Genomic DNA, 19,923 nt, shown 5'->3' with positions numbered 1-19,923 from the left:
TCTATCAGTTTTCAAACATTTCTTAGTTATGACAATATACATAAGCCATAAATGTTCTAACGCCTCACCCAAAAATTAGGAAAAATTCTTTCTTCACCTGGCTAAAAGGAGAAAGCTGAGATACACCTGAGATCACTTTCAAGCTGTAAGAGCCAAGATTTTGCTTCTATGATCCTTGTAGTAGTAGCTACACTGAACTTAAATCATCAATGAAAGAAAAAAGGCCAAAACAGAGGCATTTTCACTTATCTGAAGATGGATTAGATCCAAATATCAAATTTCTGCCTCTTCTCAATTACTGTGAGCATTTTTTGCAAATAGCTTTTAACTTGAAAGAAATTAACACCACCAGGAAAACTGAAAATAAATCAGATGACAAATATATGGCCGTTCATGTAATATAATCAGTGTATATAATTATTGTGGCTTTAATTCTTCAAAAACCAAACAAAATGAGCTCTCATGATTTGGAGGCTATTCTTCCATCCACAAATAGCAGTACTCTTCCAGAATACTTTTCAGACTCCACATCTTTATTCATATTCTACTTTTCACCAAGGCATTGGAAGCACTAGTCATAGTTTCCATCCACATCAGATAAAGTGACTAAGAGGGATGTGCCTCCATTGCTAAAATGTATCTCAAATTATATTTCTATTTAAAATTTTTAAAATTAATTTCTGACAAATGGCTTTAATGTATATTCTCCATTTTACCTAGTAGACAGCTCATATATTACTTTATATAACAAATATATGTCAAGAAACCCTATTTTGAGAAGAATGAAGAAACTGAAAATTAGTTTTAAACTATAATATGTTTGACTTTGAAAAAGTTGGGCTTTATTGCTGGCATAACCAATGTTTTGTCCTAGCCTTCCTATATCTTTGGCTGAGCTAATTAGAGAGCACAGATCTTATAATTAAAGCAATGATTTAAATAAATACAGATTGATTATACTATATAGTGAACTTGTTTTTCATAGAAAAAAAACACCACATTCAGAAGCTAGCCTGACACAGCTAGGCTTATTAGATAGACATAAACAATCTCACTGAATATCAACCTCAGACAAGGTTACTCTGCAATCATAATAAAATGAGACAAAGCAAAGCAATTTCATAATTTGTCTAAGTAAAGACAAACAAGGTCATAATGCAACCCCCAAAATGTCAAAATCCCCCCCTTTTTGCGAACTGAATGAATGCTACTTCTTTACCCAACCACACCACTGCCTTCCTTAGATCTTCCCCCCAAATCAACAAACCAAAGCCCAGATTCTGTTATGGGCTCTTTGAAACATAAACTTTCACTGAGTGGCTCCATGGTTGCCCAAGGTATGTGGGCTCTTTGATAGAACTAATAAGCCCAACACTATCCACTACAGGTGTATTCCTGGGGGTCTTTGGCTGGAGGGCATAGGAAAACAAACAAACAAAAAATACAAACACACTCAAGTCTAAATTGTATAATACTATCCTACACATCAATGCCTCTCTAGCTACCACTGGAGGAAAATAACACAGAATGTTTAACTACCCTTTTACTCAGAAAATAGCTTTGTGTAGTCAGCATGGTTTTCAATTTGAGAATATGGCCTTTTCTTCTTGGTTAAGAGCCTAAGTGTGTTTTAAACTAAAAATTTAAATTCTTCTATTAAACTAAAATTTAAATTCATCTTTCTGTATAAAGTAGCTTTTTCTATAGGATGTTTGCTAGACCACAAGCACCATTTAAAAAAATGACATTATTCCACATTGACCAATAAAACAAAAATAAAAAGATCTTGTCTTATGTTTGTAAAATTTAATATCTTACATGATTTACTGAAAAATTATATTTAATTTTTATAAATAAACAATATTAAGTACAGACATACTAAACAAATTTCAAAAAGTTTAAAATGGACGAATTCTTTACATTCTAAACACATTTTCTAAAAATAGCCACATTTACAGAAAGAGAATTCTTACTCACGCTTCATTAAGGGGTACAAAAATAAAATCCTTCTCAAAAATATCTACATGCCGGGTCCATGTTTTCACTCTCCCATGCCGCTTTTGCTGTATTCTGTAAGACAACGGAGACACTACCAAGTTTCTAAAATGTTCCTAATGCTTCAGCTTATATGCAACAATTTTAAATTATGCATATTAAAATGTTAACGATCAAATAGTTGTATAAAATGATTTAACTAGTTGGGGAAAAAAAAAAACATCTGAGCTAGCACAGCATGAAAACTGAAAATCACTGAATCTGGAAGAAAGAGATATTTAATTCTTGCTACTACATAGGTAAACCAGTGCTACTATTGTTTATTACTGCAGAACTGGCACAAACAACCATATTCAGAAGCAAACGAGACCATGACCTTTGATAACTAAGGAGAAGAGAGCAGGAAAAGTGAGCATTATCTTATAGTATATGAAGAAGAATACACTACAACCAGTGGTCAAATCAGTATCATCAACCATAAGATGCAAACTTAGGAATCACTGAACTAGTGGATAATACTATTTGTACTTTGCATAGCAACCATCAATTTGTGACATTTAATAGCAATTATGATAAGAAATGTACCAATTCTCTGTATCTTTTGACCAATTACCAGCAACTATTAGAGCTGGATGCAGTCACTATATGGAAAGGAATTATAAAAAAAAGTACTCGGGCCTAATATAGAGGATAATATTTCTTTAACGTATCTGAAAAAGGGCCATCCAAAGAATTTATTAAAAGTACAGATTCACAGGTTACTGTTATATAGTAAGGATGGAACACCTTGGGTAAAACAGAGCAATCTGTATTTAATAAGTTATCCAAGTAGTTTTTTCAAAAACCTTCAGGTGTCCAGGCTAGTGGCTCAGTGGTAGAGTGTCAGCCCGGCGTGTGGAAGTCCTAGGTTCAATTTCCAGCCAGGGCACACAGGAGAAGCGCCCACCTGCTCCTCCACCCTTCCCCTCTCCTTTCTCTCTATCTCTCTCTTCCCCTCCTGCAGCCAAGGCTCCACTGGAGCAAAAGTTGGCCCGGGTGCTGAGGATGGCTCCATGGCCTCTGTCTCAGGCACTAGAATGGCTCCGGTCGCAACAGAGCAATGCCCGAGATGGGCAGAGCATCACCCCCTGGTGGGCTTGCTGGAGGATCCCAGTCAGGCGCATGCGGGAGTCTTGTCTCTCTGCCTCCCCACTTCTCACTTCAGAAAAATACAAACAAACAAACAAAAAAACCCACCTTCAGGCATATTGGGGAAATACTAATCTAGATATTACACCTAAAATCTTTATGAATTCCAGGTATTCTTAAGGTTTTAGAATATTATGGTTATTGATCCACATTTATATTGGATTCAATCCAATATTATGATTTTGCTAGTTGATTACAAATTATGTTGCCTCAATACAAATAAGTGATTTTTTACTAAGTTAAATTTGAGTGACTTGTTACATTGTTAAATATTTTCAAAGAGCTTTGACTTACGATAGATTAGTTGTTTCATGAAGGTTTCTCCTCTCTCTCTGATTAAGGCGTTTATAGAAAAAAGAACTAAATACATGAATTCGGTCAGCGTCTTCTTTCTTTAGTTTTTCAAGCACCAAATATCTATTTTATAAAAAATAATTACAATATAATGAATTTCACAGTTTACCTCACACTAAAAACAGTCAGGCAATGATTAAATATCTATTTATCCACCATCTATCTGTATTCCTTACAACTGAAAGAAGCAAAGTTCACTCAATCTAGACAATAACTACCAGATAATTTTCAAGTAATGAAAAGCAGATCTGAGAATAAAACTGTGACCTGAAAGATCTAATAGTTTAAAACAAAGGCACACTGACATTCATAGCAACATTATTTATAATCGCCATGAAGTGAAAATGCCACAAATCCTCATCAACTAATGAATGGAAAAATAAAATGTGGTATCTGTAAGATGAAATACAGCAATAAAAATAAATGAAATACTGATATGTGCTGTAACACAGAAGAACTTTGAAAACATTATGCTAAGTAAAAGAAGCTAGTCACAAAAAACCACATGTTGTATAATGCCATGTGTATGAAATGTTCAGAAAATGCAGAGAAAAAGAGGAGTGGTGGTTGCCTAGAGCTGGGACTATAGTTAAGGAAAATGAGGAGTCACTGCTAATCGGTACAGGGGCTCTTTTAGGGGATGAAAATATTCTAATATTGACTGGTGATGATTGCACAACTGTCTGAATATACTGAAAACCACTGAACTGTACATTTTTAATGAGTGAGTTCTATGGGATGTGCTTTGTACCTCGATATAGCTATTATTTTCATGTGCTGTTTATTTTATTTATTTTTAATTGAATCATTTAAAGACACAGGAAGAGGGAAAGAGAGAGAGAGACGCATCCATTTGTTGTTCCACTTAGTTATGCACTCATTGGTTGCTTCCCTTATATGTCCTGATGAGAATCAAACCTGCAACATTGATGTTTTGGGACTACATTCTAACCAACTAAGCTAAGTGGCCTGGGCCAGTTGCTTATTTTCAACAGTTCAGTTAATAAGCCATAAAGACCTGGCCATATATTACTTTTTATAAAAACAGAAAAGAAATAGAATCTATATAGTAGTGAGGTTATAATAATGACTCATTAAAGTGATCTTACATTGGTTCTAATTTTTCCTTGCCTCAGTTGTTTTACTTTAGGTCATCAAAAGAAATAGCAATGGTTTTTATCACAAAGGGAAATTATGATATATTAAATTTGTTTATGTTCCAAAATCCCTCAAAAGAGTTATGCAGATTCAAGCTCATGATCATATTCATTTTATTAAAATAAAGATAATTTGAAAGCCTTGTGAATCTGACACAGAAACAGCAAATGTCCCAGAGGTTACACCTTGAGACATGTAACTTTTATCATAATATTTGATTATTCTCAAATTCGAGTTCTGATGAAAAGGACCTAACTACAGAATTTCTTGTTTTAGGTCAACTCAATGTGCCTTCACAAAAGAAATTATAAGAAAGTGAATCAGTTTATGACACAGTTTAAATCAATCACTAAATTCTACAATATACTCAAAACAGAGCATGCAGTGAACTAGATTTGAGTTTTGAGGCTATACCATAATTGGTGAATCATGCCGCTTTCACCAGCTCAAACCACAATGGCTACTTTGTAAAACTGAATCAAATATACAAAGGGATAATTCAACTTAAAAAGGAAACGTATTTAAAAAAGAAAAAAAAAAGGAAAGGTATTTAAGAAAACTGACTCACAACTTCATATGTAAACAAATCCACGCCTTATAAAGTAACTAGTCTGTCTTTCTGATCTGATATACATTCACAAGTATTTCTGTGATTATATATAGTTTGGTTTTCAATGAATGTATTTAAAACTATTATTTTTAATTAGAAAAGCCACACCTCTTATTTTAGAATTAAAGGAAAAATTCAAGTTTATTAGAAAAATCTTGTGGAATTTTTTTCCATTTGGGTGTATTTTTTTTTCCTTTCTGCATAAATTATTTAAATAATAAATATCATGAAGCTATTCACTTCGTATTTCATAAAGTAGACAACCTAACAAGCAAATCATAAATTCTTTAACTATAGGATAAAGTTAAAAGATGACTTTAAGGCAATGGTTCTCAAACTTTTTGAAGTCAGGGCACATTAAAAACCCTAAAAATAATTGTAGGTGCACTATATACAAATTTCTGAGAAATATGTTATAATAATTAAGTCAAATATTAAAGAAAAAAAAAGTCCAAGCGTGCTTTTATGGTAATTAAATGAGAATAATACGACAAAATTAAATTTATTCTGACATTAAAAAACATTTTTATGCTATATATTTTGAGTTATGCTTTTTAGAATTCTTAAGAGGGGTTAAAAAATAAAAAAACGACAAAAATGTTATCTTTATATATATATATATAGATACATTCTTATTCTTAGTAAGATTTAGTAAATTCGGCAGGTTCTGGCACAAATGTGTTAAGTTTTTCCATTCTTGTGTTTATGAGAAACATGAGCCTGATGTGTCCTAGTGATTTCTTCAATGTTTGGGCATATATTTAAAAGGCAAACTCTCTTTTCCTCATCAATACATTGAAGAATTCCTCTCTTTTTACTCTTAGTTGTGTTCAATGCAGAAAACCCTAACCATACAGATCATCTTAACTTTACACCAAACAAAGAATAGAAGAAACTTGCCTCCAGTCTTTCCGGGGAACATGGGGGGTAGTGTAAACAATCCAGCACCACAGCTTAACAACCTTTTGCAACCTAATCAGGCAAGTGAGGTGGGGGGTTGGTAAGACTGTCAGCCTACAGCCAATTCCCCATACCTCTGTCCCCCAAAAATCTAAACTCCAAAAACCCTGTTGGTTTTTTGGTCCCCAACAGGCACATATTTCTCTGGAATACCATAGGGCACACCTGGAAATCTTCTAGGGCGCATCAGTGCACCCTGGCACACACTTTGAGAACCACTACTTTAAGGGTACATCTGCGCCTGACCAGGCGGTGGCACAGTGGATAGAGTGTCAGCCTGGGATGCTGAGGACCAAGGTTCAAAACCCTAAGGTTGCCAGCTTAAGTGAGGGCTCACCAGTTTGAGCACAGGGTCGTTGGCTTGAGTGTGAGATCATAGACCTGATACCATGGGTCGCTGGCTTGAAGCCCAAAGTTGCTGGCTTAAGCAAGGGGTGACTCACTCTGCTCTATCCTCCTAGTCAAGGCAAATATGAGAAAGCATTCAATGAACAACTAAAGAGCTGCAAAAAAGAATTGATGCTTCTCACCTCTCTCCCTTTCTGTTGTCTGTCCCTCTGTCACATTAAAAAAAAAAAAGTTACTCTGCAACTCTATGTGACTTTGAAACTAATTTTTATATAAGTAATTCTTTTCGGCATTTAGCTTCAAAGCTGGCCCTGGGAAGTTAAGGAAAAGCGAACTGGACATGGTAGCTGCTGCTGCTGCTTTCGCTGCAGAGTCATTAGCAAGCATCTACCATTACTCTTGACTGACTATGGAGGACTGTACCAAAATAGAGAAAACTGGAGAAGGTACCTATGGAGTTCTGTATAAGGTCAAGTGGTAGCCATGAAGAAAACCAGACTACAAAGTTAAGAGGAAGTGGTTTCTAGTACTGCAATTTAGAAAATTTCTCTATTAAAAGAACTTCTTCATCCAAATATAGTCAGTCTTCAAGATGTGCTTATGCAGGATTCCAAGTTATATCTCATTTTTGAATACTTTTCTATGGATCTAAAGAAATACTTGGATTCTATTCCTCCTGGTCAGTTCATGGATTCTTCATTTTTAAGAGTTATTTTTTGTACAAAATACTACAAGGAATTGTGTTTTGTCAGTCCAAAGAGTTCTTCATAGAGACTTAAAAATTCAAAATCTACTGACTGATGACAAAGGAATAATTAAACTGGATGATTTCAGCCCTGCCAGAGCCTTTGGAATACCTATTAGGGTATATACACAGAGGAGGTAACACTTTGGTATAGATCTCCAGAAGTATTACTGGGGTCAGCTTGCTCTTCGACTCCAGTTGCCATTGGAGTATAGGCACCATATTTGTGGAAATAGCAACTAAGAAACCACTCTTCCATGAGGATTCAGAAATCAATCAACTCTTCAGAATTTTCAGAGCTTTAGATACTATCATAAGTAAAGTGTGACCAGAAGTGGGATCACTATAGGACTTATAAAAATACATTTCCCAAGTGGAAGCCTAGCATCTCCTGTCAAAAACTTGGATGAAAATGGCTTAAATATGCTCTCGAAAATGTTAGTCTATGATCCTGCCAAACGAATTTCTGGCAAAATGACACTGAATCATCCGTATTTTAATGATTTGAACAATAAGATTAAGATGTAGCTTTCTGACAAAGTTTCTACATGTTGTATCAAGAACAGATAGTTATAATTTTACTGTCAACTCTATTTTTGTATTATCTTTGTTTTCTTTTTTATAAAACTTAGCTTATTTTTCATCTAACTTCAAAAATTGTAACTTAAAAATGTAAATATTTCCTGACCAGGCAGTGGTGCAGTGGATAGAGTGTCAGCCTGGGACACAGAAGACCCAGGTTTGAAAGCTGAAGGTCGCTGGCTTGAGCACAGACTTGCTGGCTTGAGTGTGGGATCACCGACATGACCCCATGGTCACTGGCTTGAGCCCAAAGGTTGCTGGCTTAAGCCCAGGGGTCACTGGCTTGAGCAAAAGGTCACTCGCTCTGCTGTAGCCCCTCAGTCAGGGCACATATAAGAAAACAATCAATGAAAAACTAAGGTAACACAACGAAAAACTGATGCTCCTCATCTCCCCCTCCTCTTGTGTGCTCAAAACCCCCCAAAAACTAAATATTGTTTTATATCAGTGGTAGTCAACCTGGTCCCTACTGCCCACTAGTGGGCATTCCAGCTTTCATGGTGGGCAGTAGCGGAGCAACCAAAGTATAAATAAAAAGATAGATTTAACTATAGTTAGTTATTTTATAAGGATTTATTCTGCCAAACTTAGTGAAAATCCGACATAAAGTATACTTAGTAAGTAATTATTATTATATGCTTTAACTTGCTGTAACTGTTTTATAAATTTTATAAAAGTAAAGTTACTTCCCTACTTTATAAATCACCATTACTGTGGAACTGGTGGGTGGTTAGAAAATTTTACTATTAACAGAGATACAAAAGTGGGTGGTAGGTATAAAAAGGTTGACTACACCTGTTCTATATGAATTTAAATAAAATTTTATATATGTGTGTAGATCTCACTGTAACAACTGTTTGTTACTATAATAAAATTATAAATCTAATATTGATATCAGGAATTGGGAAAAATTTGAGTTAGCTTAAATCATATCAAAACTTACAACAGTCCAATTTTTTTGTAGCTGGAACTATTACTATTTAGAAAAGTGTGCTAAGTTCAAAGTTCATAATGCTTTGAAATATTAGTCTGCTCTAGATATTTAAACTTTCTTGTCAGTTTCTTGCCACATGTTGGCTACGCAACCTGACTAAAGATAAATATTTTTTCCACAGTATTTCAACTTAGGACCTAAATGTTAAGCATTCAGAATGAGAAAATTACCCAGATTTGAGAAATAATGCTAAATTTATAGTTTTTCAGTAACTTATAAAACTAGCAGTAGAAAATGCCAAAGTTTGCTAACTTTTACAGTTAAAGGTCAAGGGCTGCCCCTAGCAGGGAAAAACAGGTTAGACAGTTTATGAATTACCCTATTTTTAGGTAGGTTATAAAAAAATGTCTAAGTGAATTCTTTGCCTTGGTCAGAGATAGTAACTATGCAAAGGAATTGCATCTTATGGCTTGTAATTCTCCCTAAAACACTGTTAAGGCCCTGGCCGGTTGGCTCAGTGGTACAGCGTCGGCCTGGCGTGCAGGAGTCCGGGTTAGATTCCCGGCCAGGGCACACAGGAGAAGCGCCCATCTGCTTCTCCACCCCTCCCCTTCTCCTTCCTCTCTGTCTCTCTCTTTTCCTCCCACAGACGGGGCTCCATTGGAGCAAAGTTGGCCCGGCCTGGGGGTGGCTCCATGGCCTCTGCCTTAGGCGCTAGAATGGCTCTGGTTGCAGCAGAGCGACGGCCTAGATGGGCAGAGCATTGCCCCCTGGTGGGCATGCCGGGTGGATTGTGGTCAGGCACATGCGGGAGTCTGTCTGACTCCTTCCCATTTCCAACTTCATAAAAATACAAAACAAACAAACAAAAAAACCCACTGTTAAAATTTGCAAATAAAGTTTTTATTAGCAGCCTTCTTAGAAGGTTCAAGTATTTGTATAAGTATTTAGCTAAAATCACCAACTTTGGGAATTAAACCGTTAAATAATGCTGCTCATTATGATTCCTATTTATAAGCAGCCTAATTTAAATTACTTGCTATAGCCTAAAAATGGTTTTATCATTTAAAATTAAATAATAAATAAATTATTTTCTTCTCTGCATTTTACTAACATTCTCTAGATGCAATGGCCACCTCTTATAATATTTGCAAACACTGTTTAGAAGTTTCTAAATTGTGGAGTTAGAAAACAATAAGCAGCTGTGGTAGTAACCAAGTAACCGATTTTAGGAGTACAGTTTAAAAAAAATTGCCTTTCTAAAATTCACTTGTGCCTGACCAGATGGGTGGCACAGTGGATAGAGCACTGGACTGGGACGCGGACGATACAGGTTTGAAACCCCGCGGTTGCCAGCTTGAGCGTGGTCTCATCTGGTTTGAGCAAGGCTCACCAGATTGAGCAAGGGGTCACACGGTCTGCTGTAGCCTCCCGGTCAAGGCACATATGAGAAAGCAATCAATGAACAACTAAGGTGCCACAACAAAGAATTAATGTTTCTCATCTCTCTCCCTTCCTGTCTGTCTGTCCCTATCTGTCCCTCTCTCTGTCTCTGTCACAAAAATTTCTTGGTCTTAGCAAATAAATCCACTTAACTCATAGGAGGCCAAACCATAGAAAAATGATCCAGAAATTTTGAAATTCACTTTTAAAACTATCATAAGACAAATGTAAGTACAGATTTTTTTAAATCATGGATTTTTTTAAGGTTTTTTAAATTTGGACTGCTGATTTGCATCAAGAAAGATAAAACTTATAATTAAGTTTATTGTATAAAAATTGTTTTAAAGTATAACTATAAAATGTCAAGGAGCCTCCTGACAATATAAAGCATTTCAAGAATATAAACAAATGACTATACTATAAAATGTCTACCAGTAATGCAAAATGTATATATTATTTAAGTATAAAATGAAATAAACTAAAATATAAACAAAATATTAAAAATTCAACTTAGTTTTATATCTACCTTTATGCTTTCCAAAACATAAACCATTTTAAATAAAAAGACTTAAAAACAGGTTGAAAGTGAAGTAGAAAAATATATACCATGCAAACATAAACCAAAAAAAAGCTGGAATAGCTATATTTGAAGAAATTGGGCTTAAGAACAAAGAAGATTATCAAGGATAAAGAGGGACAGTACATAAAGGGGTTAATTCTTCAAGAAGGCAACAACATGTACGTGCCTAACAGAGCTTCAAAATACATAAGGTAAAAACTGATAAACCTAGCCTGACCAGGCGGTGGCGCAGTGGAGAGAGTGTCAGATTTGGATGCAGAGGACCCAGGTTTGTGACCCTGAGGTCACCGGCTTGAGCGCAGGTTCATCTGGTTTGAGCAAAGCTCACCAGCTTGGACCCAAGGTCGCTGGCTCGAGCAAGGGGTTACTCGGTCTGCTGAAGGCCCATGGTCAAGGCACATATGAGAAAGCAATCAATGAACAACTAAGGTGTCGCAACGAAGAACTGATGATTGATGCTTCTCATCTCTCTCTGTTCCTGTCTGTCTGTCCCTATCTATCCCTCTGTCTGTCTCTGTAAAAAAAACCCAACAAAACAAAACAAAAACTTGATAAACCTAAAAGGAGAAATAGACAAATCAATACTTATAGCTGGACATCAACAACCTTCTCAATAACTGATTAAATAAGTATGTGGACAATCAGTTAAGGAAAAAAATGAGTCGAATACACTATCAAATAACTTGACCTATTTGACATTCACAGAACACTTCATCCAAGATCAGCAATGTTGTTCTATATATTCACTTTAAGTACTTTTCAATAGATTGGTTGTTAAGTATATAGTAGGATTAAAAGAATATTTTTCAGGTTATGGAAAAATACATAAAACTTGCAATCTTAACCATTTTTAAGTGTATAGTTCAGAAACGTTAAGTATATTCCCACTGTGTGAAACAGATCTCCAAAACGTTTTTAACATACAAACCTGAATCTCTATATCCATTAAAGAACAATTCTCTGTCCCTAGTAATCACCATTTACTTTAATTTTCTATAAATTTGACTACTTTAGGTACCTAACTGAAACTATACAGTGTTTTTCTTTTTGTGACTGGCTTATTTGCATAATGTTTTCTGGATTCATCCATGTTGTAGCATGTGACTGGTTTCCTGCTTTTTTAAGGGAGAATAATATACCACATAAACAAAGTGGTTTATCCACCCATCCATCAATGAACAGTTTGGATTGTTTCCACATCTTCACTATTATGAACAGTGCTAGTTGGGTTGGCAAGAAAGTAATTTTGGTTTTGTAGTGTGAAATAAAACTCACTTTTTATACAAAGAATAAACTTTAATTAATTATAGATTTTCCATTTTGTTAATGACCTTTTGCCAACTTTCTTGCAGCTTACTCCATGCTCATAGAAATTTTTATCTTTATCAACAAGAAACTGAACCAAGTGCGATTTAATGTCATCATCATTTGTGAAAATTTTACCATTCAAAGAGTTTTGCAAATTTTGAAATAAATGGTAATCAAATGGTGCCTTAGGACTGTATGAGGGGTGCAACATCACTTCCCAACCAAGCTCCAGTAATTTCCCATGAGTTAGTAAAGATGTGAGGCTTTGCATTATCACGGTAGAACACAATTCCTTGGCAATTTGCCAGTGCTGGCCTTTTTTATATGATTGCTTCATTCAGTTTCATTAGTTGTTGACAGTAAACATCTGAATTGATTGTGTGGTTTCTTGGAAGCAGCTCAAAATACACAACACCTTTGTAGTCCCACCGAATTGATGGCATAACCTTTTCTTTGATGCAGTTCAGCTTTAGATCTAGTTTGTGCTGGTTCATCACGCTTGGACCATGACTGTTTTCTAATGATGTTACTGTAGATGACTCATTTTTCATCTCCAGTGATGATTCTTTTCAAAAAGGGGTCGGTTTCATTGTGCTTGAGATGTGTTAAGTGAATCTCTTTCTATTTATGCGGAACCCAAACATCAAGCTTCTTAGTGAGTCCAAGACATTTTAAGTAATTTCAACTGTTGTGTGTGATACATTTAACCTCTCTGCAATCTCTCAAATATTTAGTTATATGATGATTCTCTTCAATTATGGCTTTGATTTGGTCATTAACTTCAGTAGGTCGACCAGAACATTGGTCATCTTTGAGTAAAAAATCTCCAGAACAGAATTTTTTAAACCAATTCTGACATGTGCGTGCTGTTATGCAATCAACACCATAAACCTCACATATCTTTTTGTGAGCCTCAGCGGCTTTCTTTCCTTTACAGAAATAAAAAAGTAAAATATGCCGAAAATGTTTGTTTCTGCACTCCATGTTAAAACTGACCCTAAACTAACAGCTACAAACAAAATTGCGCTCAACTTGCTTCTAAAGTAACCTAAATGTGACTGATATCAAATGTCAAAAGGAAAAAACCGTAACACTTCAAGAAGTCCTTTAAAGTAATTACACTGTGAAAACCAAAAATGCTTTCTTGCCAACCCAATACTATGAATGTGGGTGTAAAAATATTTCTTTGAAACCCTACTTTTATTTCTTTTGGATATATACTCAAGAAATGAAATTAGATCATATAATTGTCCTATTTTTAATTTTTTTAGGAACAACCATACCATTTTCCATATTGATTCTACCCTTTTACGCTCCTACCAGCAGTACACAGGATGACATTTGTCCACATTCTTGCCAACGTGTAATTTTTCTGTTTTTTTAAATAACTGTCATCCTAATGGGTGTAGGTGACATTTCATTTTGGTTTTGATTTCTATTTCTCTTATGGTTAGTAACAGGATCTTTTCATATGCTGTTGGCCAGTTGTATAACATCTTTTGATTTAGCTACTAAGAACTTTGAACTTGTCATTGAATGTTTGTTAAGTCTTAAAAGGGGTCTACCTCTGCAAAAATTAGGCATTTAAAATCTAGGGCAGTTTTTCTTGCAAACAAACCTATGACATGTTTATAATTTACTGAAACATATTCATTACTATTATTTCCTCAAAAGGAAAAATAATGTCTTTGAAAAGGGGGTATTAACATATATAGGAATATAATGTTACCCCCTGATGTTAAGTAAATCCATACTCCAGTGTGCTCATTACTGCTAGATCAGGGTGAAGGTTCAGGTCCTCTACTAGGCCACCGTTAATGTGGAGGGGCTCTGTGTTACTGATGGGTGGAGATGGAAGGCTTCCCACTAGGCCTCCACTGGTACCACCTCCATTGGATGGGGAGTGGAAGGATGCCTCATTATCCCCCATGGACCAAGGTGAAGCCTGACTACGCTTAGCCCTAATTAGCTTATGGTCACTGACCTCAAAGTTTTTGTTAGACTTTACCTGCCTTGACCTTTGCTTTACTAATACTACAAAATGTATCCTCCTTGCCTAACCAGGTGGTGGCACAGCATCAGACTGGGACGCAGAAGACCCAGGTCTGAAACCTCAAGGTCGCCGGCTTGAGCGTGGGGTCACCAGCTTGAGGGTGGGGTTGCTGGCTTGAACCCAAAGGTCACTGGCTCTACTGTAGCCCCATATGGAGGCACATAAGAGAAAGCAATCAATGAACTAAGGAGCTGCAATGAAGAACTGATGCTTCTTATCTCTATCCTTTCTGTTTGTCCTTATCTGTTCCTCTCTCTGTTTAAAAAAAACTTAAAAAAAAAAATATATCTATCTCCTCCTTTAAAGCTTTTAGTTCCCTTCACTTTTATGACATCACTCTCTCTGGATTTTTCTTAACTCTCAAATACCTCCAGAATTTATTCATGAGAGCCTCTTTCCTCCCTATCTAAATCTATGTACTCTCTAGGTTCTGTTCTTATAGCTTTTTTTCTCATTTTGTGTCCCCACCTAAACAATTTAATCAATTCTCATAATTAAACTACTACATACAAAGCAAGGCCTCCTAACTCCATATGCCTCCAGGCCAGAACTCAACTGACATCCAGAACTATATACTCAACTGTTTATTAGCACTGTCCCCTTTGCTGTATCAGACATCTAAAGGTTATCTTCCACTTGACCTGTGGTGGTGCAGTGGATAAAGCATCAACCTGGAACGATGAGGTCACTGGTTCAAAACTCTGGGCTTGCCTGGTCAAGGCACATATGAGAGTTGATGTTTCCTGCTCCTCCCCCATCTTCACTCTGCTTTCCCTCTCTCTAAAATAAATAAAGTCTTAAAAAATAAAAAAGTTTATCTTCCCCTCCTTAACCCAAACCTATTCTGCTTCTGCATTCATTGCTTCAGTTAGTGGCAAAATCATTATAACAGGCCTCCCTAGTCATAAAACTAGGAGTTATTTGGCATGCATTGCTATCCTTAACATCCATTAATTCAGACCTGGAGTCCTGCTAAACAACTCTACTTCTTAAAACATTTCATTATTTCCTTTTCACTCAAACTAAAAGGACTTAATTAGGTTCTTATTATCACCTTAACTAAATTTCTTTAAAGCATCTCTCATCTAGACATCCACAATAAAAATGCTTGTCAAAATGATCTTCAGGAAACTCAATTATGATATCACTTCTCTGATCAAAATCTATCACTCTTTATAATGCTTCCTTTCTCCAAACAGTGGATTGCAATGATTAATAGGCTATAAAATCATTCATCAACTTCAAACAATCAGTTTTAAAAATTGTTTTCTTTTACGAAATACATTTGGATAAACCAGAAATTACTAGAGCAGTAGTAGGCACACTGATACTTAAGTTTTTTTGTTTCAAATACACACCTAGCATAGTAACAATTTTTAAAGGCTTAAAACAGTGTAAAGGCAACAATCTAATAAGCTATTTTTTAAGAACACTTTGCACCTGCCAGGTATTTTCTTCCTAGCGCTTAACATGTTACCTTATTTCATCCTTAAAATCCTTTGAGAGATTATAATTCTTCCCATTTTTAAAATGAGGAACCACAGGTAAGATATTAAATAACTTCCCACACTCAGTGGCAGTGATAGAATTCAAAACCCAGTTTTGATTCTAGAAACAAAGATATATAATACAGAATGTTAAAGATTAGCTAAAAGGTTAGTAGAAAATTAACTTACTTCAAATAAAAGTCTATAATAACATCATTTAAAAATTCTCCTTCACTTAGACAGTGCAGGTCCTCATTAGTAACGGAGATGCCTCCCTTAGCTGGAGGTGGTGGATATACTATCAATCTGTAACAAAATTGTTTTTTAAAAGCACATTATCAAATATATATGTGTATATATATATATATATATATAACAGAAATATATGATGAAATTTAAGAGTGTTGCAAATGTAAAGGAATTCTCTCACTTTTCTACAGGGCCCATGAAGATGGTATGACTCTCTCCAGTTTCTTCCTCATCATCAAAAAATTGGAATTCTTGTTTGCTTTTAAGTTGCATTTTAGATTCCAGGGGCACCTGGAAAAGAAAATTAAATGATCAATTCACAAAGTCTATTGGGAAATATTTTCAATGAAAAGAGCAAGCATGATGCAAGAATTCTTTTCAAACAAAAACAATTAAAAATGTATCTAAAAAATATGCATGACTTTTATTTTTCTTCTAGCAGTGGAGCCCTACCTAAATTCAGTGGCTAGGTAATCCACAGGATATGGGAGCAGAGACTGAGGGAATACAGTCCGATAAACTTCAGTCCTCCTTGCCTTTCTTAAGGCAAGGAGTCCTTAAGAAAAGAACCTTCCACTGAAATTTGAGCCCATCACAGCTGCCTTATGGCTCTAAATGTTATTTTATCCCCTGGAATTATCTCCTACAGAAAATTCTGCAAAAGAAGGGTAATGATTCCCCTTCCTCCTTCTGTTCTTTTCCTCAATCCACTAACTGTATGAATAGCTCTTTTCTGGTGAAGTCTTGCTCAACTCCACTAAGATCATAACTTAGCACTATCTCCAAGTGTGTAGCCAGGTTCAAAGATTTTAACTGTTCCCAATAAATTAATCAGGCAAAATTCAGTTGCTGTGGCAGAAGACAGATTTAGAGTAAGTTATAATTGTATTAACATTATATACTATGTATTATAATAGTACCGTGGCCTTTGGTTCAGGTAGCTTCAGAGTTATGTAATATATTAGTTATTCTAGAATTGGATACACATGTTAAGTCAGGATGGCAGGTGTTCTTCCCAAGTTTTCATCAATGTATATGCATGCTACATATAAATCAGAGACCAAAATTCCTTTACTTGTATTGAAGCCTAAGGCATCACTGGGAACCACCCGCTAAGCTAAGAAACAGGGTCAGAACAGACTGGAATATACCAATGTATATATATGTTGAAAGTAAGAAGAAAAAAAAAACAGGACGAGAAAAACAAAAGGAGGTAAAAAGAAATAAGGAGAAGAATAGCATGTGGAAACTAAAAATGCTTCTAAGACCTGTACCAAGCACTATTTGTATCACAAGTCATCTATCTACTATTATGTTTTGACACAAGATGGTCTGCAAATTAGATATACAAGCAAATAATTCTGAAACGGAAAAAAAAGATCAAACTCTGAAATGATTAGTATTATAATAAAATGTATTACCCTTTTAAAGCTACATGTTATGATTACATTTAAAAAATTTAAAAACATAATTACATTTTTAATTTTGTTTTCTTTTTGCACACAACTTCCTTTGATGCTCTCTTCATAGGTTCTTGTACAGGCAACAAGCCTGCTATTGGCTTCATCAAAAGGAATTTTTGTAAAAAAATTAGACACATTATTCTTCATACCAATTTCAGTAATGATACTTTCAAATACCATATTTGCTTGAAGATCAAGTCCATTTTGAAAAATTAATATTATATACTGTTCTTCCAAACCTAAAAAGAAATCAATATAACTGTAAGTCAAAAAAAAGAAAGTTAACTATGAAGCTAGCAGAAAAAGTTTAACAACTTGTTATTCCAAAAGTATCACCAGAAATCCTGGTATTAGTGTTCACTGGAATACAGTGCATATACAATAAATATAAAATAAAGACCAATGACAGTGCTACCTGACAATGTCACCTAACTTATTAAGAGAAAGGAGCCAGAACATAATACTCAAGCAGTAGCTCAAAAACAAATTTACTCATGGGGGTAACTAATTTACTAATTTAATAAGATCCAAATATATTTATAGTTTTAAATACATATATATCAATCAGCATTTTTGTCAAAACATCCAAATGAACTGGTAGTATTTTTTGAGAATTTAACTGTAAAAACTGCTATTCACTAATGTGCCAATTCTAACAGCTTTAACTTTAGCACATTTATTCATCATTAAGCTAAAGCAGCAATTATGTTGAAAAGTATGTATTTTATAACTAGTCATGCTATGCCATAAATGTTAGAAGTGAATAGAAACAAACGAAGAACCACATCATTTATTATAGAGATTAAAGACACATTCTACGAACTCCCCATTCAGGATAAGGTTCAAGGATTCCAGATTTATATAGCTGATTTACACTTAGCACCTATAAATGCATTATTAAAAAATCATATCTAACCACTGTGCTGTACACCTGAAACCAATATAAAATAATACTGAAAGTAAACTGTAATTAAATTTTTTTTAACCATTTTACTAAGATAAATAAAATGTTAAAGAGTGCAGACCTTTTGACCCCAGCCAGCTGGCTCACTGGTAGAACATTGGCTCAGTGAGTGAAGACCCAGGTTCGATTCCCATCCAGGGTACACAGGAGAAGCACCCATCTACTTCTCCACCCTTCCCCCTCTCCTTCCTCTTTATCTCTCTCTTCCCCTCCCGCAGCCAAGGCTCCATTGGAGCAAAAGTTGGCCCGGGCACTGAGGATGGCTCCATGGCCTCCGCCTCAGTTGCTCTGGTTGCAATGGAACAAAGCCCCTGGTGGGCAAGCCAGGTGGATCTCGATTGAGCGCATGCAAGAGTCTGTCTCTCTGTCTCCCTGCTTCTCACTTCAGAAAAATACCAAGAGTGCAGACCTTTTGAGTTTAACCATCTTGAAAACTTTGAGGCCCTGGCCGGTTGGCTCAGCGGTAGAGCGTCGGCCTGGCGTGCGGGGGACCCGGGTTCGATTCCCGGCCAGGGCACATAGGAGAAGTGCCCATTTGCTTCTCCACCCCCCCCCCTTCCTCTCTGTCTCTCTCTTCCCCTCCCACAGCCAAGGCTCCATTGGAGCAAAGATGGCCTGGGCACTGGGGATGGCTCCTTGGCCTCTGCCCCAGGAGCTAGAGTGGCTCTGGTTGCGGCAGAGCGACGCCCCGGAGGGGCAGAGCATTGCCCCCTAGTGGGCAGAGTGTCGCCCCTGGTGGGCGTGCCGGGTGGATCCCGGTCGGGCACATGCGGGAGTCTGACTGTCTCTCCCCGTTTCCAGCTTCAGAAAAATACAAAAAAAAAGAAAGAAAACTTTCTGAAGGGGTAAACCTGTATGTTATCATCAGAATTTCCAATTTATAAGGGCTTTTACTCATCTTTAAATGGGGAAAGTAGTATCTATTTCATAAGGTCCCTGTAAGAAATATAATAAATACAATACTATACTATAATATAATATAACATGATACAAATCAATACAGTAAAATAAAATATAACAATCTAATATACATCTAAGGCAGCTGTTCTCAACCTGTGGGTCATGACCCCGGTGGGGGTTGTGACCCACAGGTTGAGAACCACTGATCTAAGGGATCTATCAAAGTCCACTCATATCCTGCTATTCAATGAACTGTATGTATTATTATAATCCATTATACATAACTTACTTGTTAACTTATTTACTCCCTTACAATCATTCCAAACTTTATCATCCATATTCAGTTGCAGCTGCATGCTCAGCTTTTGATAAACTTCTGGTATTGTCTGAAGAAACACTACTGGTAATTTTCGGACATTACACCATTCACATTTAGTTAGATCAGAGGTATTTAAAATAATTTCTACAGGCTCATCTTCTGGTTCTGGAGAAAAACAAATAGAAATGAAAATCAATTTTACCACAGCAAAATCATAAATAAAGTGTGTGAGAAAATATGTTTAAAGTTAAACATATTTATAATATTCTGTAAATAGTAACAT

The 19,923-nt window shown here is 35.8% G+C and overlaps 1 protein-coding gene and 1 pseudogene across 8 annotated transcripts in view; one reads left to right on the top strand and one right to left on the bottom strand.

Annotated features, from left to right (window-relative positions):
* SENP6 (SUMO specific peptidase 6) overlaps positions 1-19,923 on the bottom strand; it is a 139,302-nt gene that overhangs the window by 19,287 nt on the left and 100,092 nt on the right. For 7 of the 8 annotated variants that reach the window (XM_066253854.1, XM_066253858.1, XM_066253864.1 and 4 more), the window contains 6 exons: positions 19,611-19,805; positions 17,470-17,696; positions 16,176-16,285; positions 15,935-16,051; positions 3,478-3,600; positions 1,978-2,070 (listed from right to left, as the gene is read on the bottom strand). In XM_066253854.1, coding sequence (XP_066109951.1) covers positions 1,978-2,070; positions 3,478-3,600; positions 15,935-16,051; positions 16,176-16,285; positions 17,470-17,696; positions 19,611-19,805 — 865 coding nt within the window. The remainder of the gene's footprint in view (positions 1-1,977; positions 2,071-3,477; positions 3,601-15,934; positions 16,052-16,175; positions 16,286-17,469; positions 17,697-19,610; positions 19,806-19,923) is intronic. The other variant, XM_066253882.1, reaches the window with a different exon arrangement.
* Positions 7,023-7,886, top strand: LOC136320978 (cyclin-dependent kinase 1 pseudogene; annotated as a pseudogene).

The sequence above is a fragment of the Saccopteryx bilineata genome, chromosome 1, assembly GCF_036850765.1.
Source record: "Saccopteryx bilineata isolate mSacBil1 chromosome 1, mSacBil1_pri_phased_curated, whole genome shotgun sequence".
In the NCBI taxonomy this organism is placed as follows: Eukaryota; Metazoa; Chordata; class Mammalia; order Chiroptera; family Emballonuridae; genus Saccopteryx; species Saccopteryx bilineata.
Note: the sequence above shows the minus strand (reverse complement) of the source record. Positions and strands in the feature narration are given on the sequence as shown.